This window comes from Primulina tabacum, chromosome 5 (assembly GCF_025594145.1).
Source record: "Primulina tabacum isolate GXHZ01 chromosome 5, ASM2559414v2, whole genome shotgun sequence".
Taxonomy (NCBI): Eukaryota; Viridiplantae; Streptophyta; class Magnoliopsida; order Lamiales; family Gesneriaceae; genus Primulina; species Primulina tabacum.
The window spans coordinates 8,215,815-8,241,619 of record NC_134554.1 but is presented as its reverse complement, the minus strand read 5'-3'; the positions used below and the strand labels follow the sequence as shown (position 1 = coordinate 8,241,619).

At 33.8% G+C, this 25,805-nt stretch overlaps 3 protein-coding genes across 4 annotated transcripts; 2 read left to right on the top strand and 1 right to left on the bottom strand.

Annotated features, from left to right (window-relative positions):
• The first annotated feature begins 2,207 nt into the window (after positions 1-2,207).
• LOC142546166 (putative clathrin assembly protein At5g35200) lies at positions 2,208-8,036 on the top strand. 2 transcript variants are annotated; one of them, XM_075653719.1, is made up of 16 exons: positions 2,208-2,329; positions 2,961-3,080; positions 3,170-3,239; positions 3,344-3,441; positions 4,304-4,445; positions 4,529-4,629; positions 5,015-5,098; positions 5,228-5,278; positions 5,370-5,435; positions 5,515-5,580; positions 5,689-5,769; positions 5,862-5,939; positions 6,437-6,592; positions 6,709-6,784; positions 7,206-7,324; positions 7,445-8,036. In XM_075653719.1, the coding sequence occupies exons 2-16, from the start codon at positions 2,982-2,984 to the stop codon at positions 7,832-7,834; spliced, it is 1,677 nt and encodes a 558-aa protein (XP_075509834.1). In that variant the 5' UTR covers positions 2,208-2,329; positions 2,961-2,981; the 3' UTR covers positions 7,835-8,036. The 2 variants fall into 2 exon arrangements, with proteins under 2 accessions (XP_075509834.1, XP_075509835.1); XM_075653720.1 differs by having other exon boundaries at positions 2,251-2,429.
• A 1,336-nt stretch (positions 8,037-9,372) lies between these two features.
• On the top strand, positions 9,373-12,749 carry LOC142546165 (uncharacterized). The gene is made up of 3 exons (XM_075653718.1): positions 9,373-9,913; positions 11,136-11,320; positions 12,048-12,749. Exons 1-3 carry the CDS (start codon positions 9,445-9,447, stop codon positions 12,573-12,575), a joined length of 1,182 nt encoding a protein of 393 aa, XP_075509833.1. The 5' UTR covers positions 9,373-9,444; the 3' UTR covers positions 12,576-12,749.
• A 1,553-nt stretch (positions 12,750-14,302) lies between these two features.
• On the bottom strand, positions 14,303-16,338 carry LOC142546164 (uncharacterized). Its single transcript, XM_075653716.1, has 2 exons — positions 15,512-16,338; positions 14,303-15,410 (listed from the first exon to the last, which is right to left on the bottom strand). The coding sequence occupies exons 1-2, from the start codon at positions 16,242-16,244 to the stop codon at positions 14,395-14,397; spliced, it is 1,749 nt and encodes a 582-aa protein (XP_075509831.1). The 5' UTR covers positions 16,245-16,338; the 3' UTR covers positions 14,303-14,394.
• Positions 16,339-25,805: the final 9,467 nt, after the last annotated feature.

Genomic DNA, 25,805 nt, shown 5'->3' with positions numbered 1-25,805 from the left:
CTTGAAGTATTTCTTCCATAGGATGTTGTAAAAAAAATTAGTCCTTAGAGTATCAGCATATATATTAACTCTTATAAAAATGTGAGAGACGCATATTCTGAAATATTTTTTTATATGATGTAGTAAAAAATGTTAGTTCTTAGAATATAAAGATATAGATCATTAGAATACATAGAAAAACACTTTTAATATAGTATATAATAACTCAAAAGAAATCGAAAGCTCAACGATCATGTTTCGCTTTTTTATTTTTGCTCAACCCTAGGTGAAGATAACAAATTAGGCAAAAATTTGTGTGAGACGGTCTCACGTGTCGTATTTTGTAAGACAAATTTCTTATTTGGGTCTTCCATGAAAAATATTATTTTTATGCTAATAATATTACTTTTTATTGTGAATATCGGTAGAGTTGACCCGTCTCATAGATAAAAATTCGTGATACCGTCTCACAATATACCTACTCAACAAATTATTACTAAAATTTAAATCTGAGTTCAAGAAAGCCGCGACAAAGTTTGTGGGACATAGTAAAAGTTGGACAAAATTCATTATACTTCATTTGATATTCCAAGTGACCTTTTGATTTATTTCTTTAATTTGATATTCAAAAATCATATTTTAATTCGAAATTATCGATGTCATCCTCGAAAAGTTCTATTAATTTTTTTATGTAACATTAATTCTATGATATTATCATTTAGGATTTATTTTGTTCGTGGATTTGGGAAGAGTTTTCAGATTAAATTAAAAGATTTTAAAAGTCATAGACCTGAAATGATATTTCTGAGGAGTGCGTTTTAAATTGGATTAAACTTTTCGGATTAAATTAAATTTTCGTCAAAATCAGTAATAATATATAATATCCCAATAAAAAATTATATAATAATAATAATAATAATATATAATCATAAAAATTTGATCCAGGGCTCAATGTTTATAGTGAAGACAAATTTAAGTTATACTTAACAAGGCTGCCCTACACAGGTCTACCCGTTTATTCTACGGCAAATCTTACGGCCCAATCTGGAAGAAAGATGTATAATATATGCTCAATGTTTATATTTATGGGATAATACCCATTTTCGTCCTTTTCGTTAACCGTTTTTTTCATTTCAGTCCTTCGTGATTTTTGACTGCTTAAATAATCCTTCATGTTTTCAAAATATTCCCGAATTGGTCATTACCGTTATCCTGACGTTAAGATTAACGTTGACTCATAAGTAAGATCTTGTCGCAATCACTTAGACTGCCTGCAGATCATGGGACTGTGGCTTTGGTTCGAACGGTTAGGCTTTAGCAATGCCATAAGTAAGATCTTGTCGCAACCTCTGTTTCTTATCAACGAACTAGCTGATGAGGCCATAGCATGCCTCAAGTGCATGGATGATGCCCAGTTCCCGCTCCAATTTGAAGCAACTGAAATTCCGCTCACTCAGAGCATCGTGTAAAAGGATCTCACTCTCAAATATTTCCACCTCCGTCGACTTACTGCTTACCATGAAATTCAAAACCTGATTAAGCAAGTATACATTCCTGTACTATCCGACATTTATGGAGAAAGCCTGTTATGGTGGTTTTGGTGAAAGCTTGAACGATAGCCAGATGAGCATGCAAGGCCATGCTGCACTAGGTTTGAACCCGATGATGGCACAGTCATCTTATGACGACCCTTTGATGCAAAGCTTCTCTAACATAAACATTCAAGTAGACACCCTTCCTTCCCAAAGCAACGTGGTTCAGGCAAACGAGCTGGCACTATACGTGAGAACCATGTTTGCTACATTCTCTAAAGGTTACCCCGTCTCTGAAAATGAGATGTGCAAAGCAAAATTTTCCATCGATGGTAAGCATGTCTGGATGCGTAAATTTGTTCCCAACAACGGTAGGCCAGAGCCATGAAGATAACCCAACCCTTTGACGTACCCCCCATCGAATCGGTGGTGTTTCTTCGAGTTCGCCCTTCCCTTTCTTCGAGTTCGCCTTTCCCTTTCCTTCATACGTCTAATTTGGGGATTAGGGTTCTTGTAGAGTTTGGGAGTAAAAGGTAAATGAGTCAACGTTAATCTTAACGTCAGGATAACGGTAGGGACCAATTCGGGAATATTTTGAAAACATGAAGGATTATTTAAGCATTCAAAAATCATGAGGGACTGAAATGAAAAAAACGGTTAACGAAAAAGACGAAAATGAGTATTATCTCGTAAAATATATTCAGAATATGGACGCCGACGGGCTATGAGAAAAAATTATTCGGTACAGGCTGACAGCCAACAAGGAAAAAGACTAGCTCCCTAACTTTCTCTCTCTGTCCCTCATTTTTGAGCTCAAGGTCTGACTTTTCTTGGTTTTTTTTCTTTAAAATTTTCTCTCTGCATTCAAAATTTGAGTTTTTGTTTGTGTCCCCGGGAGTGAAAGATTGAGTCTGTAAGGTGGGTTTATGCGCCGTCTTCGATCTTTTGGTTTTTTCTTGTTGACACAGCGTTCATGATCAGATTGATTTTCTTGGTGGTATTTTTCTTTATCTTTTGTGGGTTTGTGTTGCTTTGTTGAATTATGTTGTAGAATTTTGGTAAAGTGGTTTTCTTGTGTGATTTAGTTTATATTTTGCCGCTTATTATTATTATTATTATTATTGCATATTATTGCTTCCTTTTGTATGTTCTTTGTTTTTCTTCTTGTTTCTTTGTTTTGTACTTGGATGCTTTTATATCAATTTATGTAAAGAAGTACGAAAGGATCAATAATCTGGAATCTTGTGTTGATAGTTTGAGTTTATTTCTTGATTTTGATGAAGAGATGGCTTATATTTTTATTCATGTGGCAGAAATAGACTGTTTGCTATTTTGAAAATTTCTTTCATGTGATAGATTATGTTCAGTTTTTGGTTAATTGTAAGTCAAGATTGGTTAAAGGAAGTTGGGAATGGTAATTACTCAGCTTTTGGATTCTTTTTTTCTCAGAATTCATAGTTAAGAGAGAGAATGTTTAGTGGGGGAACGCAGAGCAGTTTAAGAAAAACTCTTGGTGCACTTAAGGATTCCACCACTGTTAATTTGGCGAAAATTAATAGTGACTACAAGGTTATTATCAAAAAAAATTCATTTTACATAGAAATGGTTACTTTTAACAATCAGGATGCCTGATATTGGTCGGGTTTTTGCTCATACAGGAAGTGGACATTGCTGTTGTTAGGGCGACAAATCACGTCGAACGCCCTGCAAAAGAGAAACACATTAGAGGTGGGCATTCATTTATAGATAATATTGCCTATCTGCCTCTTATTTCCCGATGATTGTATTTTAAAGGGGGGATTCATTTACTGATCATGGTTTGTCATTTTCAGCTGTCTTTTCTTGTGTATTGGCGACACAACCACGAGCAGATGTTGCATATTGCATACATGCTCTTGCAAGAAGGTTGTCGAAGACTCAAAATTGGGCGGTATATCTGCATAAAGATTATCATTAATCTCGGTTTTGTTTAATATATTATCATGTTTAGTTCTCTAACCTTTTTCTAACAGTGCAAGTTTGGTATAGCTGTTGAACTAAGTACGAGAGTTGGTTGTATGATTTTGCTTCTACCATGCAGCGGCTGCTGCTTCTTGTCATAACGTTAATGGGGAAACTTAAAGAAGTTTTAACCTAAAAACTCTGGTATAAAGGGAAAGATATGATCATTTTTCAAGAGCTCAAATTTCTTTCAAAAGATTATTGGGAAAAGATGGGAAAGTTGGGGCATCTCACGTCCAAGCAAAACACTTAGGCGGAGAATGCATGTGACACATAGATTCTCGACCTTTGTTTCACTTAGCATGGATTTGAACTAGTGTTTTTTTATAAAAAGAAAAAAACAATTCAACCCATACACATCCGAGATTACATGAATATTTAACTTTCTAGAAAACTACAGCTATTCCACTTAAGCTATTTTGTTGGCCAGTGGCCACTCCATGAAACATCTTTTCGTGTTACTCTTTCTAAGAAATGCTTGTACTCATTGTGTATTTAGTGGAGAATAGTGATGCAGCTAAGCAAAGGGTGCTCTTGATTTGTAGGTTTAGATATACTATATTGGTAGTTATGAAGGTTTATATGAACTATAAATGGTTAAGGAGCCAGTATCATTTATTTTTAATATCTTTGATTCTTTGTTTAGTTGTACGGCTATATGTATTTGTGTATATCCGTGCACATATTCATTCTACTTCCAATTTTGAGAAACGAAATTATTATTGAGCTTCCACATAATGCTCTTGAACATGTTATTCTCTATCTTAGTCTCAGGTGAGCCTGTTTTGCAGGTGGCCTTAAAAACTTTGATTGTTATTCATCGTGCACTAAGGGAAGTGGATCCTACATTCCAGGAAGAACTTATCAATTATGGTCGGAGCAGAGGCCACATTCTTAACTTGGCAAATTTCAAGGATGACTCCAGTCCAAATGGTACGGGTTTTATTTTGGATAGTCCTTCAGAGGTACACAAAATAATTAGTTATCGATGAAATGCATCTGCATCACTTGGCCAGCCTGGGACTATTCTGCTTGGGTACGCTGCTATACATTATATTTGGAGGAGAGGCTGGAGTGTTTTAGAATACTGAAATATGATATAGAGGCTGATCATCTGGTGAGATATCTATCCCTTTCTCTCGTTTTATTTTATTTTATTTTACATTCACTGTATTTTTTATGTTTGTGTCGTGCTTTGGTTTTTTTTTTTTTTTTTAAAAAAAATTTCAATAAAATCTCTCTGCTTGAAATTGATTTAATATCTATATTCCTATCACATTAGAATAAGTTGAAGCCTCCGATTATTATCAAGGCCAAGTACTGGTACGAGTTAGAATATGTGCTTTATGGAGGCCAGTGCTGATTACAGAATTTTGTAATTAATGATTTTTTCCCGAACTTTAATCTTAATCTCGTTGTGTCTAAACCAGTGAGGCATGAAAACAAATAATTTTTTGTCATTTGTTTTTTTTTATTACCACTAAATGCAAGTATTATTTCAGAGAACCAAAGATCTGGACACACCAGAGTTGCTCGAGCATCTACCTTCTTTGCAGCAACTTCTCTTTCGTGTGCTCAGCTGCCAGGTAAATTAATATTTTATTTTTTTCTGAATGTCATCTTATTAATATTGGTTTTCAGGGTCCGTTCGATGACCTTGGTTTGATATGTGGACTATCAGATAGTTGAACTTGTATGTTGTTGATGTCATGCAGCCACAAGGAGCAGCAATTCATAATCATGTCATTCAATTGGCCCTTGCAATGGTACATTAAGTTATATTTTATGTTTATGTTCAGAATAACTAGCTTGCAGTGGACAGTGCTATGTGTCATATCTAATGTTTATTATTTTTAGGTTGCTTCGGAAAGTATTAAAATTTACAATGCCATTAGTGATGGTACTGTTAATTTGGTAGACAAGGTACCCTTGTAAATTCTGCTTTTTCTGACTTTCTCCGAGTACTCTATTACTTAAATTCTGACGACTTAATTTCTGATAGTTCTTTGAGATGCAAAGGCCTGATGCTCTCAAGGCTTTGGATATATACAGGAGAGCTAGCGTGCAGGTACAACCATCAAACAAAATATAACTTGATTGGTATTTTTACTTTTAGGAATCTCTCTAGAAAATAATTTAGTCATGATATATTTAATTTTATCACGATTATCTCTAGGCTGAAAGATTGTCCGAATTCTATGAAGTATGTAAAAACCTTGATCTTCAACGGGGAGAAAGATACATAAAAATTGAACAGGTTTGACTTCTTAGTTACTTTTTTATAATTCTTGTCATTCGTTATGACCTGTATATGTATCTCATTTCATTGTTTCATGATGTGTTGTATAGCCCCCTGCATCGTTTCTTCAAGCCATGGAGGAGTTTGTGAGAGAGGCACCACGTTCTTCTGCAGTTCGCAAGGGTCTGGTATGTTAGCCTGACTCAACAATCTTTGAACTGTTTCATGTTGGGACATAGTATTCAATTGGGATGTCAATTTATATTTTTTAGAGACCGACTAGACGAATGTCTTATTTTTTTGATATACATTTTATTTTTATTAATTAATTTCTTTTTTTGTCAAAAAAAATTATTATCCATCACTCAACATCCGTCTTTGCATCTGTTAATCGGAGAGTGTGAAATGGTGTTGTAGCAACATTTCCCAATCATATTCATATGGTAAAAGGTAAAATGTGAAGTACTTGCTTAGTGCTCACAGTCTACATTGTTGTGTCTCGCTTGCAAGTCTAAACTCATGTGAGCATAATTCGTGATACAACTTGTTTGTAAAATCTTGTTTTGTGGAGAAGTTCTATGACATCTTAAAGCTGTCCCATTGCTTGAATTGATATATTCCTCTGGAAAGATCGTTGGCAAATATATTTAACAATTGTTAAAATTAATTGTGCCCAATGAAACAGGCTGATGATAAGCCCAAGGAGATCTTAGCGATAGAATATAAAAAGAGTCCAGAGGTGAAAGAAGAGTGTCCACCATCCCCACCTCCACCAGAACCGGTAAAAGTAATAGAACCGGTAAAAGCTGAAGCTCCAGCTGCTGAACCGCCAGATTTGCTTGTATGTGATTAAGATATAGGAGAAGAACCTGAATCTATTTTTTCACTATTAGTTCGGAGATTCCTGTTTTAAGAAATGCAAGCTTTTACCAATCACCACATTTGTCTTTGATACAGGGTCTGAATGATCCTGTTCCCGCTGCAACAGAGTTAGACCAGAAGAATGCTTTGGCATTAGCCATTGTACCTGTTGGTTAGATTTTTTCAAATTGAACTGTTTGTGTGGTCTTTTCTGGAGTCCTTTTGTTGTATTCTGGTGAAAGACTTTTGAGAAAATGTTTTATGGGAATAGGATGTATGTTTGGTATATGGTTATGTTTTATTGTTGATGGCAGATGTTTCTAGAAATTATCCCAAAGTGCTGGCCAGCACAACATAATATTATAAATCATCATTATTTAGTATGTCATGTTAAAATATGATAATATGGTATCTTGAAAAATGGTGAAAGTAAGTTATTGCGTTGGAAGATTTGAAAATTCAAAAACAAAATTAAAATAAGAAATCTTTTTTATTCATGGGATCGAAAAACAGATTTCAGATATGGTCACCAATCAAGGTTTATATGTTTCTGAATGTTGTGGATATAAATAAAGGCTTCGTTGATGATGTAGGTTCTCCCGCACAACCAGCTTCCAATGGACCAAACTTGGCAAATGGTACTACAGGCTGGGAGTTGGCACTCGTTACTGCTCCAAGCTCCAATGAGAGCACTGCTGCCTCTAGTAAATTGGTATCAGTCAAATCTTCACTCGATGTTTTTTTGTTACTTCACCGATAAAATTTTAATTTTTTGTTTTGAAACTGCACTTATGAGAGCCCCTTTTCGTGTTTTCCTCTCATGTTGACAAAGGCTGGAGGGCTAGACAAACTTACATTAGATAGCCTGTACGACGATGCAATCAGAAGAAATAACCAGCAGAATGTGAGTTACAATCCATGGGATCAAGCTCCAATGGCCAACTCTATGATGCCACAAGTCGCACACGATCCATTCTATGGCTCCAACGCAATTGCTGCGCCAAATTTTGTTCAGATCGGGCGTATGGCGAATCAGCAACAATCTTTAATGTATTATCCACAACAACAAATGATGTTTATGGGACAACCACCACCACCTTTGATGATTATGAGACAACCACCACCCATGAATCCGTTTGGAAATGCCCATATTGCCAGTGGCCACTCCTACGGCTTAGGTATGGCAGTTCAAGCCAACAATCCATATTCCGGCCTCATTTAAATACGAGAAAATAGGTGACAAAATACAAACGAGGTTAGGCTTGGGTGACATTTTGGTCCGATATGTGAAACAAGGTTCATTTATGTAATCATATGCTGTGCATTTGAAGTAGATAGATTAAATTCATTGTGTAATAATTAAGTGTGCCATAATTTTTGTCTGCGTCAGAGAAGTGGAAATAAACATTTTTGGGCTTGCATTATTCTTGGAACTTTCTCCGGTTGAGCAAGAAATTCTTTCATATTGTAAACTTATTCTTTTTTTATTCAATAGCAAAACTTCTGTTAGTGTAAATTGATTGTGTATCGTCGAATAAAATTTGTCAAGTGATTGTTTAATTCACGATCAGATGCCTCGTTTCGATGGTTTTTTTTGGGTATATTGGTTTTCGAGAAATTTACTTTCCAAATCTTATATTTTTTAATAACATTTTGTCATATATATAAAATATTCCGATAAATTTTTTAATATGTTATTTAAACTTTGTTGTTAACAAATTGCACTAGTTTTTTTTTTTTTTTCCCTCCAGTGTGTTTATTTTATCATTAAACATATTGATATAGACGTTAAAAAAAATCATCGCTTCTTTTTTTTTATTTATCTTTTATGTTTTTTTTCTTAGCTAGAAGAAAAGTTTGTCCTAATTGATTTCGGACTCAAAATCTCGTCTTAAATTTGTGACGATGTGCTTAGACGGCATAAGCCACAATTTGTTTTCCTTTTTGATAAAGGGTAGTGCTGGATGCTAAAAATTTATATTTTCTAATTTTGTCCATATATATATATTATAAGCTTGTGAAAAGGAGTCCATCAATTTATTATCATAACAAAGAATATATATATTTTTTTAAACAAAAACAAGAATATAAAAAATCGTAAAACATGACTAATTGTCACAGTGATCAAACATGAAATGTTACAAGCTTATGCATAAAACAATTTATTTAATTGTTAATATAATTTTAATAATCTCGAGCTAAATAAAAGGCAATCATTTATCAAACTAATACATTTAAGGTTAATTGAATGAGTTTTCCTCGGGAAGACTTTGAGAATGTTTGATTAAACACAATTAGTTGTTGTAATATTAATATTGAGAGAAAGGTCATGTTTTGTTTTTGCCACATCAAGTGTTTTTATAGTTAATCATGACTTTGATAGTTTTTGTACCTACTTTCAATAAAATTGTTACATTTTTTTCTGAAATGAGATTCGTAGTCAGTGTCTTTCGGATGTACATTGAATAAGCTCTAATATTTACAATAATTTATAAAGCATACACCAGAAATAAAACACGAACACGATCGTTTACAACATACATGCTTAAATAGAAAAAACTTTTATAAGATTCGAATTTAAAACTTTAATCCCAAACTTCACACGTTTAACCAACTCAACTTTCCCTCCCTCCAAATTGTTGTATTCTATCCATACTTCATTCCATATATATATATATATACTCATATAAAAGTAGGTAAGATTTGATAAGTTTGAATCGATTTGAACCAGATAATTTTTTTGAAAGTTAATTTGGGTATGAGATTTAGTTCCAATAGAACGTATATAATGGGACAATATCAAAACAATAAACGCAATTTTGGGGGAAAAAGATGTCATCTTGGATTCCTTCACTTTTCAATCCCAATCATAGTCGCGATCACGATCCCGATTACGATCATCCCACGTCCCCCACATCTTCTCTGCCCAGAGCCGCTGCTTCTGGCGTGAAGGATGATCTCTCCGCTGTGTTCCGCGGTGTCGCCGCCTTTCTTGCTCCCAGGGAAGGGGGTTCGAGTTCGGCCGTCTCTTCCTCTTCTTCGGATGCTATTGCCGGGATTAAGAATGATTTGGCGGAAATTCAGGGCTCCTTTAAATCGGGCCTCTCGTTAATTTCATCCAAGCTCACCTCCAATTTCTTGCTGTTCAAAGGACAACTCGATGATGATGATGCTGACGAAATGGAAGAGGAGGATGAGGATGAGGATGCAGTGGGAATTACAGAAGAAGTGGTGGATTTTGTAAGGAAACTATCTACACGGCCAGAATTGTGGATTGATTTTCCTCTCTCTTTAGCAGATGGTAATAATCATGCAAATTTTAGTTTTTTTTTTCTCATTTCGATTTTACTCTTTACACAATTAAATGTCGTGAACCTGTTGTGATATATGTTTGAACACTGGAAGCACACTCTTAGTAGTTAGTATTTAATAAGTTCGTTATTCAGAGGATCAACTTTAAGCGATACTAGTTGTTGGCTTGTAGGAATTATGGAGAAGGCACTTTGAATTTGTGTTTTCATATTGGAAAGCTGTGACATTGTTTTACCACTGCGTGGCACTATGAAGTCAGAATTTTCAATTTTAGGGGATTGAAAACACTTTAATGTAACGAAATAATTTTTGAGATGATACTATTGAAATGTCTGAACTCTGGAGTTGAGTGGAAGATACTTCCTTATGACAATCGTAGTTATTAAGGGTACATGGTGTGCCAAGGTCTTTGGAGCTGGTTTCGAAGGTTAGGTGAACAGAAGGAGAAAATTGCTATATTTCAAATAATTTGGACAATTTCAAACATAAGGTGGAAACAATAAACATCATTAACAGATATAAACATTGAGTTATAAATCCCAAATTAAGTAACGAAATAATAAATTTATACATTAAAGTCAATACCCATACATCTGAAAATAATTGTAGAAAGGTGTTTATTGAGTATGCCTTTTCTACCTTTCAATGTAGGCGGAGTCTATGATTTCAGAAAGTGAACTCAGCATTCTTACGAAACTAAAACAGATAATAACCTTGTCTTATGATTGTTTCGTGCTAGTAATTACTAACGGACCCTAGTAGCTCAAACCTTTCCTCGTGGTCTAGTGATATGTGTAAGCAGAATTGTCGTTAACTTATAAACTAGTTAGGACAAATGAGGAGTAAGAAATAATATTCTTGGGCAGAGACTGCAGCCTGTTCAAATGCTTGTAAAATGAACAGTGTATGACATCCAAAGTCTTTCCAATATCTTGAACTCTAGATATAAAAACCGCTTCGCAGTTCTTCGGTTTTAGAAACTGCCGAAGTCATTAATGTGGCCAACATACTCTTGAGACCAGCAGATATCTACATTTACATTTCATTGACATATTATCTGATATTTTTGTTTGTGAATTAAAAATAATCGTATTTTGGCTGTTAATAGTACTACAATAGTGTTGTGTAGAATCCATGATCATCAGTGCAAATAATTTTATCTTGAGGATAGTGTATCAGTTGGTCCTGAACTTTGGAATATTCTGTTGCAGACTTCGATATCTCAGACTATCAAAGAGACCATGCTGCAAATATCAACTATTTGGTGCCTGAGCTTTTGACACTAAGGCAGAAGATTTCCAGTCAAATTACTGAAGGGAAATTTTGGCTTATCTATTTTATTTTATTGTTTCCCAGGTTAAGTGAAGAAGATTTGAAGCTTCTTTCAGCCCCACAGGCAAGGCTTCTTTATCCAACATTTTTCTGTATATTTTCCTTTCATGCATCTTGAGAAGCTATAAAATAAGCAATGAAATAGTTACTTACGCTTGATATGGAGATTTCTTATATCATATCTTCGTGGGTCTAACTTATAAGAAATACAAGATCCACACCTTTTCAGCTATTGAAATTTGTCTTTAAGAAAAGTATGTTTATACTCTAGAAGAAAAGTCGATAATTGTTTTACATTATATACCATTACGGTAATTCTCTTATTATGCTCCGCTCCCTTAAAATACCGTTCTCAAGTTTCTTCTATCAGATTCTTGACATTGTTGGACAATAATCAGATGATGATTTTTCACTTTATTGTATAATCAAACCTGGAAAAACAACCTGAATCTAATTTACTTCGTCTTCCCCTCTCTCTCCCCTCTCTCTTGATATATATATATATATATAATGAACGCTTATATTCCCTTAATATGAAACATTATTGAGATTCATGCCAATTGTTGTTGTTTCCTTTCGTTTGTTGAGGATGTCAAGGATAATTGACTTTTCCTTTTTCTTTCTTTGCAATTTTCTTCCTGTTTTTAATTTTAGTTTTGCAAAACATACAATAAATTTGTTTTCCATTGTTTAGAGTAAAAGAGGATTCCAGCATTTCTTGTGTATTTACATGCATTTGTCATCATGAACGAGTTGCAAATCCGTGTAAGCTAATATTTAGTTCCCCGCAGGTCGTTGAAGCTAGGGAGACACTCTTAAAGAAACTGCAGAATAAAAGTAACACGATGCAAGAAACATCTGAAAACCACTCTGAGAATTCTGAGACTAACCATGACATTGATCATGGGCATATCTCGGAAGGGGATGAAAGCGACACGCAGCACAAGAGCACGTCATCTGAGATTATAAGTGCAAAAAAACCGATGGATAACACGGCACCTGAGTCCACTATCTCTGAAGAAGAAAAAGGTTCATGCACATCTGTTGATGCTCGGAAACAATCTGAAAACGAGGATATTTCATTTAGTGATTTGGAAGATGACGACGACCTATCAGAAAAGATTTTGGGATCTAGAGTATTGAACGACGACAAAGGCGAAGCCAATGAATGGGTTCAACTAAATGAGAACATGGGAGGTCGGGGTGCTAAAAAAAAGGCAGGCCACTCTGCTTTACGAGATAAAGAATCAGAGAGTGAGGATTCAAATGATTGGCTTGCCGTTGATGATAATGATTTTGACAATTTGGGGGCACTTTAAGTTATGTATATTCTATTCCTTTTTTCCCATTTTATTTTCTTCCGGTCAATTTTAGATATACACCAAGGGTGAAATTGTTCGTTAGAAATAAATTGGTGTGAATATTCTCTTCTGTGGCCCTGTTCTAAATACTTTACCAGTAATTTACCTCTATAATATATTTAGTTTCAATTATTTATTTAATATATTTTAAATATATAGAGTCAAAATAAATTTTTCTTCAATGATGTGCCATTATGCCATTCTTTTTCTCATATATATGTATATATTTTACTATTACTTAATTAACAAGAGTTATTTATTATAATTTCTATTCTCTTTGGCGTGAGTTTTCTGTTGTTTCCTGATCATATATGCATGTATTAATCTTTCCAGTAACTTCTCAAAAATATTAATTCCTCTGTTTAAGGTATGACGAATGCTTGACATGATGGTGTGACTTTTATTGTTTTTCAAGATACACTTAATTTTAATAATGAATAAAATAAATTTAATTATTCAGAAGTCATATTACAAAACGTTATGATTATTTATTTTTTTAATAAAAACAGTGGTTAAAATGTTTCTGCCTTAAAGAGTGACATTCAAGCTTCCCAAAGTTGAAATTTAAATTGAAATATTTGATGATAAATTGATAATTATTCTGATAACTTATGGACTATCTGACCTTTAAGTTACGTATAAATTTATTTATTATATTTGATTTTCTTTGTTATAATTGGCTATGTTAATTATCTCACCGAGGGTAAAATATTCATTGGAAATAATTTGGAGTGAATCTTATGTCCTGTGGCCTAGTAAAAAATAAATTGCTTTTATTTTCCCTTTTTTTTAAAGTGATTTGAGTAGTACGCAGATGCCACTTTGTATTTGACATGGACAAATATTATACTTTTAAATAATAAAAATATTTTGAAGATTTTATTTTAATTTACTTTTCAGTAATGGAAGATATTGGCTATTTTTCTTCAATGGTTTGCCTTTATTCAAAATTATCAATATATATATATATATATATATATATATATATATATATACATATATTTGTTTTCTGCAAATTTGTAGATGCGGGTGTGCCAGACATAAATGTAAAAACTAAGTAAAAAAAACATATAAAATCTAACTCCTTAAATATAAAATTCAAATTACTCCAATATCTTAATTGAAATTCATTGTGATTAGTATAATTATAGAGTAAATAAGTAGAGAGATGAATTTGAATCTCTTTTATCTAAGTTATTTAAACAATTAAACTATATTTAAATACATCAATTTCAAATCTTTCTACCCAAACATAATCTAATACTTTTGTTCTCACCGAACTAGCTAAATATCAATAAAATAAAAACTTCTATGACATGTTTTGTCCAGTATAAATTTTTTTCAGATATGTCGAAAATTAAAAATGACCTTGGCTACATAGGTTTTTTGAAAAATGATCTTCATCTCACTAAAAGCACATGACCAAATATCAAATTTCCCCTCTTATATATTACCATGCATTCTCCATCGGTGATAATAAATAAAAGGAACAATAAAAGAGATGAAGAAAAGATTATAAACTGGCATAAAAAAAAGTAGGTCTCTTATGACACGGTCTCACGAATCTTTATCTGTGAGACGGGTCAACCCTATCAATATTCACAATAAAAAGTAATACTCTTAGCATAAAAAATAATACTTTTTTTATGAATGACTCAAATAAAAGATTCGTCTCAACAAATATGACCCGTGAGACCGTCTCACACAAGTTTTTTTTTTAAAAAAAAGTATACATCATTCCATTAGATCAGATTTTAATAGTTTACCATGTTTTTCGCTAGAAAATTCGTTTTGCGCATAGAAAATGGATCCAAAAGTCACACATTGAGCAATGAAAAGCCATATCATCTATGAAACCTTGAATCATAGCCTGACAATAGCCACACCTTTGACTTCCCATGGTAAGCATACGAGTCAGAGCCACGGGTTGATCATGAACATGTCTTGGTAGATCAATTTTCCTTCCAAACTTGATCTTCGACAATTTCCCAGTCGAAGGAATGCAGTTAACATGAAATGATTGATCACATTTCCCACAATAATAAAACCAGAACTCTGGATTGACGTCTTCTTCGCAAAACTCACATAAATAATGTCGTTGCTTTTCTTCGTCTTCTTTGTGTGGAATTTGAAGTATAGGGTTGTAAATGAGGTCAAGAGGATGTTCATCAAATTTGTGCTCAGCTGTTTTCGGTAGAAATGCACAAGAGACGTGAATATAGTAATCACAAAGGCTGCAAATGTAGGAGTACGCGTAGTATCTAAAATCAGCACCACCACAGCATACATATTTAGCATTCCATGGGACTGTTAAAGCAAGAAGGTGTGGGCTTTGTGATAAGTGCTTGATGGTGGTTGGGGCAGCGACACACTCTGCATCAATTAAAGCCCACCATTGTTCTCTATATCCAAATCCATTGCATATTTTTTCACAAATCTCACAAGAAAATATGGAACAAAAATCCCTTGATTCCGAGAAAAAGTCCAGAGGTTCGTTCCTGAAATAGCCCTCCACAGATGGGGGTAAACTCGCACAAATTTGATGGAGGAGAAAATCACACCGAGATTGTGGGCAACTATAATGTGAAAGATGAGGTGAAATTATGGGTTGAATACATGCATTGCACACTAGTTGATTATCACTCTCTCCGACGTTCCTAGAAGAATGATCACTGTGGTATTTCTCTATCTTGGATATTTCATGACTATCCTGTCTGCTTTCGATTAACGTACGTATTATCAAACTTGGAAATGTATCCGGCTTTCTAGGAAGAATGGATCCTTGAACTATCTCTGTAAAAATATATAATAAAATGTAGAGATGTCAAAAGAAGTTGTATTCCACAATCCCAGCCAAAGTAGATTGAAACATAAAGCATGAAAGGAGGTTTTACCTGGCTCCTCTAATTCTGATGCTGCACAATTCAGATGAGCCCCAGAATCACATAATTGACAAATATATGCACCGAAGCTCAAGGATATCTTATTGTTACAAATGAGACAATTCTTATCTCTAAGATAAGACTTGGAAAGAGAATAATTTAGAGCAAGAAGATGACGATGATGATTTATCTTTGCAACAGTGGGCAATAAGCAACAATCCTGATGAATATGGAAACTACATTTTGGACAAGAGAAAAATATCCCCTTTTGTTCTCTCCCACATGCATCACATAACAAGGAAGCTTCCTTGCATAGGGCCACCAATGAGTGCTCATGATGACTGATGTGTTTTATGTTGATCTCCAAAGGGAAAGCACATTGGCAGTGGAGGTAAAATGGTGGATGAAACCAATGCAAGCATTCGTAAGTAAACTTAGTGCATAATTTCCCGCATTTCTCACATTTGCAATTTTCATTTAGTGGCTTTGCTAGCAATTTAAGAGCATAGGTGTCTGAACCAAACATACGGTTTGATGATGGGATCAATTGTGAACATGGTTGGTGCAAGAAAAAATTGCAATCTTTGCTACATCTATAAGAAGGACCCGACAATAATGCCACCCCACACGCACTGCAAAGACTCCTGGGATTTTCATCTTCGGTGTAAATCAATGGATGGTCGTGGCTAAAATGTGGAATCTCCTTTCTGTCGGTCGATATTGTGTTGACGTGTGCAGACATCATATGATTATTTCTCAGTAGCGAATAGACTCTACAAAATAATTTCGTGTTATATAATAAAAGAAAAATGAAATAACATTGTAGTATCGATGAATGCGATTCGCATACAATGTTTAGATATTTATAGGAAATAAAATCAAACAAATTAAAGCAATTAGATATGGCACAAGAACAAGCAAGGTATCTGGAAAAGTTGTTTGGTCGAGTGTAATGTGCGCAAAGCATAATTTTAGAAAGTAAAATGTTTTGAATTTTTTTTTTTCTTTTAATATGTTGCAGCCCGAAATTATTAGAGAAAAGTGAGGTACGTATATATATGTGTGTGTGTCCATTAAAAATATATATATATTCAAGAAAAATAAGTGCATGATTTCTCAAGCACTTTGAAAAGAGAGGATTATTCTCAAAGTAAGTAATAGATTAACAAAAAAAACCTATGCGAGATGGTTTTACGGGTCAATTTTGTAAAACAGATATTCTATTTGGGCAGAGTTGACCTGTCTCACGAATAAAGATTCGTAAGACCGTCTTACAATATATTAATAATTTAATACACACATTTACCCCCAAGTTAGCCAAAGAATATGAATTGAAACGAGACATTGTTATTATAACTTTTATTTTTTTCATATCGATATATTCTTAGCTTTTTGGCACAATGGCAGACCAGGACTTTATTATGAGGCTAAATTTATGAGTTTAAAAATTTATTAATAAAAATAGATGAATCAATAAATTCTTTCTATCATGATAATATATTTAAATCTTATAATTTTTTATATTTTTAATCTTTCTACATTTTTTAAATAGCAATCTTGCTAATAATGTTAAACGAACTAACTTTTATAATATTAGTATTCCAACTTTGATAATATATTAGATTATATTTAATAACTAAATTATGTTTTGAAAAACAATTGTGCAACAGTTTGCTTGGAGAATGAATAATTTCTTGTTAGTTTTCTTAAATATCTTGAAGGGTTAGCTTATTAATTAATATAATTTTGTTAACATAATTTACCAATGATTATTTCGAAGATTTCGAATTTCGATGTGATGTATAGCCAAAATTTCATTTATAGAATCGACGAAGTAAAGTACTATTTTATATTTTGTATGTTAAAAAACACGAGCTTTACTTTAATTTTTAAATTATATTTAACTTCGTAATTTGTTATTTGATCAAGTGATATGGTTAAAAATTAAAATTTTAATTTTTAAATAACGAAATAATAGGTTTAGTAAGATTAACCGATAAAATATTCCTAGTTTTATTTCTCAAAAACACATAATTGTAAATCTAATTTATATTCTGTAGGACCGAGCGTTTGTCGCTTTACCAAAAGCTATAGCTAGTGGTAATGGTGCAACTCAAATCTTTTAAATCGCACAGCTGTTCAAGCACCACGATTCGACCACTCTACCAAGTAAGGACAATTATTGCACCCAACATATTCCACAAACATTCCAATAAGACCTTCTCATAGATAAACTTTGTGAGATGGATCTCCAACCTGACCCGACTCATGAAAAATATTATTTTTTATATCAAAATTATTATTTATTATTATAAATATAGATCAGATCAACTCGTATCACGGATATATATTTCTGAAATCGTCTCATATAAGTCTTACTCATTATATTTATTATCTGCCACACTATATAATGACGGAATTCAAAATATTTTCTAGCACAATTTAAAATATTCAGAAACTTATTCATCCATACTTGTCAAAGGAAATGTTTCCTGCACTCCAAAAAGTGTTAATAAGACTCCATTTTATTTAATTAGACAATTATTAGACAAATATACTCTTCCATTAACTTTTCTTATGTTGTAGAATTTTGATTTATTTTAAAACATCTAAATGAAAAACTATTTTACGTCAATAACTAAAAAAATTATTTTTAGAAAACCACTAAAAATTAAAATTTTAAAAAATTGCCATATTTTTTTTACCATACACAAATAAAATATAAAATAAAAAAATGTATCACAAGTTTTAGTAGGGATTCATAAAGTTTTGGAAACTTGTTTCTACAAATACATAAAATATTGAGGTGTAGAAAATTTCGATTTACCAAAATTTTATTACTCTTAGACAACAAATAAAATATATATATTAATATTATATTATTTAAAAAAATAGTTTTAAGGAGATTTTTTTTTATTTTGTAATCTTTATTTTAAAACTTTAATATGTTTGTCATATTAAAATTTAAATAAATAAAAAATAAAAAAATTAATGAATATATTTAAAATACTAAGAGATCAATGTGTTGAAAGTGAGAATAAATATAGGAACTCGTGTTTTACATAATACGTTTTTTACTTCTTTGGTGTAGTATAAATACATGTACACTTCGGATTCAAGCAAGTTTTTCCATTTTTCTGATATAAAATTCCTTCCTCCTAGAAGTTCGGTTGTGAATATTTCTTCTTTCCGCCAAATCTTAGCTCACTTTAACATGGTATCAGAGCATTCGTTTGAGCTTTCGTCACTCCAATTTTGAATTTGTTGCATCGCGTTTCAGTGCAGGAAAGTGGATCTGTACGTGAGCAACTTCAATTGAGCTACTGGGGTTTTTTTTTTTTTTTTTTGAGCAGGTATGGCGGTTAATATTGGATTCAATGATCCACTCTACATTCATCCTTCTGATACTCCTGGTATGTGTCTTGTTACTGATCATCTATCTGGAATTGACAATTACGGAGTATGGAGTCGAGCTATGCTCATTGCATTGCGTGCGAAAAACAAAATTGGTTTCATTGATGGAACGTGCCAAAGACCTCCGCTGGATCAACCTACTTTTCATCACTGGGAGCGTTGCAATGCATTAGTGCTCTCCTGGATTATGAATTCAGTCTCGAAGGAAATTTTTGGGGGAATTGTCTACGCACTAGATGTGTCAGTTGTTTGGACTGATCTCAAAGATCAATTTGATAAAGTCAATGGTTCGAGAATTTTTGCTCTTCACCGAGACATTGGACGATTAACACAAGCTAACAACAGGATGTCCAGTTATTATTGTAAGATGAAGCAATTATGGGACGAGTATTCCTCGCTGGTTGTATTGCCTTCATGTGCATGTGATACGACAAGGCAATATATTGCACATGATCAGCAGCAAAAGCTTCTACAATTCTTAATGGGGCTCAATGACAGTTATGCCCAAATTCGAAGCCAAATCTTGATGATGAGTCCTCTGCCCTCAGTTGGTCAAGCATTTTCCATTATATCTCATGAAGAGACACATAGATCACTTTCTGTTGTGGAAGTACCATCAACAGCATTCTTCTCTACACAAGGCAAGTTTGGTAATCAAAAAAAGGATGTGTTAACTTGCGATTATTGTCATTTGACTGGCCACACAAAGGAATTTTGTTACAAACTGGTTGGTTATCCTCCGGGTCACAAGCTGTACAAAGCCAACAACAACAAGAAGGGAGGACAAAGTGGCAGATTTTACAAGGACAAGGATTATTCAAAGAAACCGTATGCCAACTTGACAGATACCGCTCAAGTTGAGACTTCCACTCTGCCATGCACAGAGGATTTTAATGCAGCCACTCCTTCAGCCTTCACACCTGCTCAATATGCCGAGATCTTGAAAATGCTGGGAACGCATACGCCTCCTTCTATGGCAGAACCAGTGGTGAATATGGCAGGTATACCTGTTAACACAGATCTCTCATCGCATTGGATAATTGACAGTGGTGCAAATGAACATATGGTTGGGAATTTAAAAATGTTGCTAGGTTCTAGATCTGTAGCAAATTCCCCTAAGTCTGTAAGGCTGCCAAATGGTTCCAAGGCTAATGTCAATAGAATAGGGTCTGTGTTGTTCACTAATTCCATTATTCTTGACCATGTTTTACACATGCCAGTCTTCAACTTCAACCTACTTTCAATCTCCAAATTCACCAAAGATCACGATTGTTTTGTCACGTTTTATCCCCATGTTTGCCTCTTTCAGGACCTCGAGACTGGGAGATTAATGGGGATTGGTAAAGAATTCAATGGACTTTATCATCTTGACACAAGAGCCTTCTCCAGCTCTAGCTCTACTCTAGTATCTTCTATTCCACTTCATAATTCTGTTTGTAATAGCATTGTAAATAATGTCAGCTCATTGGTTACTGCATCTGTTGATCACTTTTTTTGGCACAAACGTTTAGGACATATGTCCATATCTAGAATGCAAATGCTGCCTTTTCTGCCGAGTTCGGTGTGCCTTCCTCACTGTCCTGTCTGTCCAATGTCTAAACAAACAAGAATTCAATTTCCTTTCAAGAGCTTATCTAAATCGTCTTGTTGCTTTACCTTAATTCATGTTGATATTTGGGGCCCTTTCCATACCCCCACTTATAATGGTGAGAAATATTTTCTCACCATCGTGGATGACTTTTCCAAAGCGACATGGGTTTACCTAATGCATTTTAAGACTGATGTATTACAGATTCTGAAAAATTTCTTTCAAATGGTGCGTACTCAATTTTCTGTCATTGTGAAGATTATTAGAACTGACAATGTGAGTGATTTCTTTAAAAGCACTTGCACTTTGCTGTTTAACTCTTTAGGAATCATACATCAAAGTTCTTGTCCTTATACTCCACAACAAAATGGAGTAGTTGAACGCAAACATAGACACATACTAGACATAGCTCGAGCTCTCCGTTTTCAATCCTCACTGCCTTTAAAATTCTGGAGAGATTGTGTCTTAACTTCATGTTATCTCATTAATCGTACCCCTAGTCCCTTGATCAAAAGCAAAACACCATATGAAATGTTGTTCCATAAATCTCCAACTTTTGATCATCTTCGTGTATTCGGGTGCTTGTGCTATGCCACCTCACTAACCCTTAAGGACAAATTCTCTGCTCGAGCAATTCCTTGTGTATTTTTGGGTTATTCCAGCACACAAAAGGGATATAAGGTCATGAGTTTGGGTGATAAAAGGTTTTCGGTTTCAAGAGATGTGGTATTCTATGAAAATCTCTTTCCCTTTGCCACTTCTGATCCGCTTTTACCCATTTTCCCTTCTCGTAATGTTGACAATTCTCCTTCACTTCAGTCAGATTTTGTTGAAGAAATGGCCCATGATCCTTTGGAAGTTGTCCATCCTCCAACCCAACCTCCTGTTGTTCATGGGGTCCCAATGGTTTTTCAGCCTCAGAAAAGATCTTCACGTGTTTCTCTGCCTCCTGTTTGGACCAAAGACTATTCTTGTCCTACATTGTCTCATAGCCACTTAGCCACTTCCAAATATCCCATCACCCGATATCTAAATTATGCCAAGTTTTCCAGACCTTATCTGTCTTTCTTGGCCCGAATCTCTGTTGATAAAGAGCCTACATCTTATCACGAGGCCGTCTTGGACCCTAGATGGAAGGCCGCTATGGATCTAGAATTGGCCGCATTGGAATCTAATCACACATGGGATTTGGTACAACTACCTGCTGGCAAACGATCCATTGGTTGTCGATGGGTCTATAAGATTAAACGTCACCCCGATGGTACGGTTGATCGCTTCAAGGCACGTCTTGTAGCAAAAGGCTATACACAAAAAGAAGGGGTGGATTATCATGAAACATTCTCTCCTACCACTAAGATTGTTACCATCAGATGTTTGATAAGTGTTGCGGCTGCGAAACATTGGCCTCTTTACCAAATGGATGTGACCAATGCCTTCCTCCAAGGTGACTTGGATGAAGAAGTGTTTATGCAGGTACCACCTAGACATTCTCTTCAAGGGGAGCAGCGTGTTTGTCGACTTATTAAGTCTCTCTATGGCCTCAAACAAGCTTCACGCCAATGGAATACTAAATTTGCTAATGTGATGCGATTGGCAGGCTTTGTTCAATCACCTCATGACCATTCTCTTTTTACTAAACGTGATGATCTGCACATCACTCTATTGTTAGTCTATGTGGATGACATTGTGATCACTGGCAGTAATGAGCAGGCTATTTCAGATCTCAAAGTTTTTTTACATTCTCATATCCATATTAAGGACCTTGGGTATTTGCGTTTTTTCCTTGGCATTGAAGTGGCACGGTCTAAGGAGGGGATTTATTTGAATCAACGGAAGTATGTGTTAGATTTATTAGCAGACTCTGGGTTAACAGGTGCTAAGCCATGTGACACACCTGTTGTGCAACATCAAAAGTTCACCAGTCATGCCATGGATGAGTCTATTCGGCAGCGTTCTGCTCATGATCTTGATGATAGTTTACTGACCGATTCTTCTGCTTATCAAAGATTGGTTGGAAGACTCATTTACCTTACTATCACAAGACCTAACATTTGTTATGTTGTGCAAGTTCTTAGTCAATTCATGCATGCGCCAAAGAAATCACATATGGATGCTGCCTTACGTGTGCTTCGTTACCTGAAATCTGCACCAGGTTTAGGCATCATGTTGTCAGCAAATAATGCTTTCACATTGCATGCTTACTGTGATTCTGATTGGGCAGCGTGTCCGATGACACGTCGATCAGTTACGGGATATTGCATCAAGCTAGGAAACTCTTTGATCTCCTGGAAATAAAAAAAACAAAGCACAGTGTCACGTTCGTCGGCAGAAGCGGAATATCGAGCAATGGCGAGTACTACATGTGAAATAACTTGGATCCTCGGGTTATTAACAGACATGGGAGTGACATTATGCACAACACCAACCTTGTATTGTGATAACCAGACGGCTTTACACATTGCGGCTAATCCGTTATACCATGAACGCACCAAACATATAGAAATCGATTGCCATTTGATTAGGGAGAAGATCAAGAATGGTGTAATCAAAACGGAGTACGTTTCTACTACCGAGCAACTTGCTGATATCCTTACAAAGGGTTTGAACCGAGAGCAACATTCTTATTTGTTGTCCAAGATTGGTGTCTTGAACCTACACCAATCTTGAAGGGGAGTGTTGAAAGTGAGAATAAATATAGGAACTCGTGTTTTACATAATACGTTTTTTACTTCTTTGGTGTAGTATAAATACATGTACACTTCGGATTCAAGCAAGTTTTTCCATTTTTCTGATATAAAATTCCTTTCTTCTAGAAGTTCGGTTGTGAATATTTCTTCTTTCCGCCAAATCTTAGCTCACTTTAACACAATGTATGTCAACTGCAAAATACGGTTTAAAATTAACTTGATTCAATTAATTAATGAAATTAAATCAAATTTATATGTCATATCAAACTTTAAGTTGTATTTTGAATTAAATTAATTAAGAATGAGTTTATTATTATTTTTTATTATATAAGATAAAAATTATGATTTTTTTGTATGTGATACAAGTGACAAGAATTAAACTCATGTTACTCAATTAAAATTCATCACATAAAAACGAAGAATAAAACAAAACGACCAACAATATTTCAAAATTATAGAAAAAATTTGTTCTTTCCCATTATTTTTGTTTAGGTATATTTAATGTGTGTAATGTAATATAAACTTTATTCTTGTCATATGAGTCACATATGCGAGTATGTAACAATGTCAAATAAGTGATATCCAGTAGATTTAAATGTTTCGGGCAAAAAGAATGACAAAAAAAAATCCAAATTATTATATGAAAACAATATTTTGACAAGTTAAAAAACTAAAACTCAAAACATATCACCTTACTATATTAAATTTACAATTTTCTCAAATTAATTTAAGACAAAGCTTAATAAAATCTACTGTGTAAAAGTTATCTTTGCGTCTTACCTATTTACAAACTGAGATAACATCCAAGGATAACTACTGAAATAATAACTGCGGAAACAAACAACGTGTTTTTAGATACTAAAATTAATTTACATACGTTATTAATTGAAATGTCTATATATATAATTAAAAAGGCAGCTCACTCAATATTTGAATTAAGGAGGAATAATTTTATTTCATTTTCAGTTTTAATTTCTAGAATGCTTAATTAGTACTATCATTAGTCAATTTGCTAAGTGAACATAATGTAAAGTTAAATTAATAAACTAAAGAATGAGAATTAATTATATTTGAAGAAATTAATAATCAATGTTATAGATATCGTAAGTTTATGATGTACTTAGATTGATGCGATAAAATAGGAAATAGTACTAAATTATATTGATATTACTGAATCCATTTGATAAAATAATTTTAAAAAATAATTGATCAATATTGTCACGTCCGATGATGACATCGGCATCTTGTTATAACAAAAAAATTAAATCAATCTTTTTAGGCAAAAACTTATGTGAGACGGTCTCACGGATCGTATTTTGTGAGACGGATATCTTATTTAGGTCATTCATGAAAAAGTATTACTTTTTATGCTAAGAGTATTATTTTTTATTGTGAATATCTGTAGGGTTGACCCGTCTCACGGATAAATATTCGTGAGACCGTCTTACAAGAGATCTACTCATCTTTTTAATTCGCAAAATGACAAATATATAGTTTTCATAACTCAAAAACAGCAGCGGAAATATGACCATAACAACGGAATAAGAATTAGAGTCGAACCTAAATCAGCGGCAGAGTTCCTCATCTACAATGTCAAGAATTAGTATCTCTAGAATTCAGTCTACTATTTCTTTTCGATTTCATTCTCGTTTTTCTCTCGAGAGTCATTTTTTTTTCTAAATTGGAATTGATGATCGAGTGATATAATCTCCACTCAGCAAGTTGAGACATGAATACTCGTATTTTCGAAAGCCATAAATATATATACGGGAAAACGTATAACTTTTTTATGTCAAAAATATTACTTGTTATTGTAAATATGAGAAAATCGTCTCACGGAAAAAAATCCGTGAGATATGTTGGTCCCACGTGCGGAATTTGAGATAATAAAATCCGAAAATAAAGAATAAACTGGACACCGAGATTTACGTGGAAAATCCTAAAAATTATTAGGGTAAAAACCACGGACAAGATGAAAAGAATTCCACTATAATATTTTGTGGTGTACAACTCACTCGCTGTGTTTTCAAAGAGACCACACACTCTCTTAATACATGAGAACAAAACACCTCACAAATATTATAGAAATAAGCACTCAGATGCTTATAAGATGAGGAAAACTCGAAGAAGGGATGATATCAGAATGAAGGAGAGAGCTCTATTTATAGAGCTTCTGTCAGTGTGAATACGCGTATTTCAGTCTTCAAATCCTGCTGCAACTTGTGACCAACCACCATTTTGTTATTTCCATCCAAATTGCCAACCACGAAGTTTTGTCAAATTTCATTTAATGTTGTTATCGACAAGATAATCATACAAGATACCTATTATGAGTCAAATTAATCTTATTGAAATAATTTATCTTATCTTTTTTTTTCTTTTTTCCATTTCTAGTCTTCCTTTCTTTGTACTGCAAAAATAAGTGGCATCATATTAACACTCTCACAAAAAATAAAAGAACTAAAAATATAAGGGAAGTCAGGTTATTGCACAAAAACTAGATGTTGTCCAATTAGAAAGCCAAAAGCTTATATAGGCCAAGCTATATATATGTTGTCCAATTGAAAAAAAATTTAAAAAAGGCCCCCCAAAATCCATAACCTTAGTCACATAAATG

Coding starts and splice junctions, on each gene's coding strand:
- LOC142546166 (XM_075653719.1), top strand. CDS start 2,982: ATGTTTAGTGGGGGAACGCAGAGCAGTTTAAGAAAAACTCTTGGTGCA. Junction 5,436..5,514: donor CTGTTAATTTGGTAGACAAG/GTACCCTTGTAA, acceptor AATTTCTGATAG/TTCTTTGAGATGCAAAGGCC. Junction 7,325..7,444: donor CTGCTGCCTCTAGTAAATTG/GTATCAGTCAAA, acceptor ATGTTGACAAAG/GCTGGAGGGCTAGACAAACT.
- LOC142546165 (XM_075653718.1), top strand. CDS start 9,445: ATGTCATCTTGGATTCCTTCACTTTTCAATCCCAATCATAGTCGCGAT. Junction 9,914..11,135: donor TCCTCTCTCTTTAGCAGATG/GTAATAATCATG, acceptor ATTCTGTTGCAG/ACTTCGATATCTCAGACTAT. Junction 11,321..12,047: donor AGCTTCTTTCAGCCCCACAG/GCAAGGCTTCTT, acceptor AGTTCCCCGCAG/GTCGTTGAAGCTAGGGAGAC.
- LOC142546164 (XM_075653716.1), bottom strand. CDS start 16,244: ATGATGTCTGCACACGTCAACACAATATCGACCGACAGAAAGGAGATT. Junction 15,411..15,511: donor ATCAGAATTAGAGGAGCCAG/GTAAAACCTCCT, acceptor ATATTTTTACAG/AGATAGTTCAAGGATCCATT.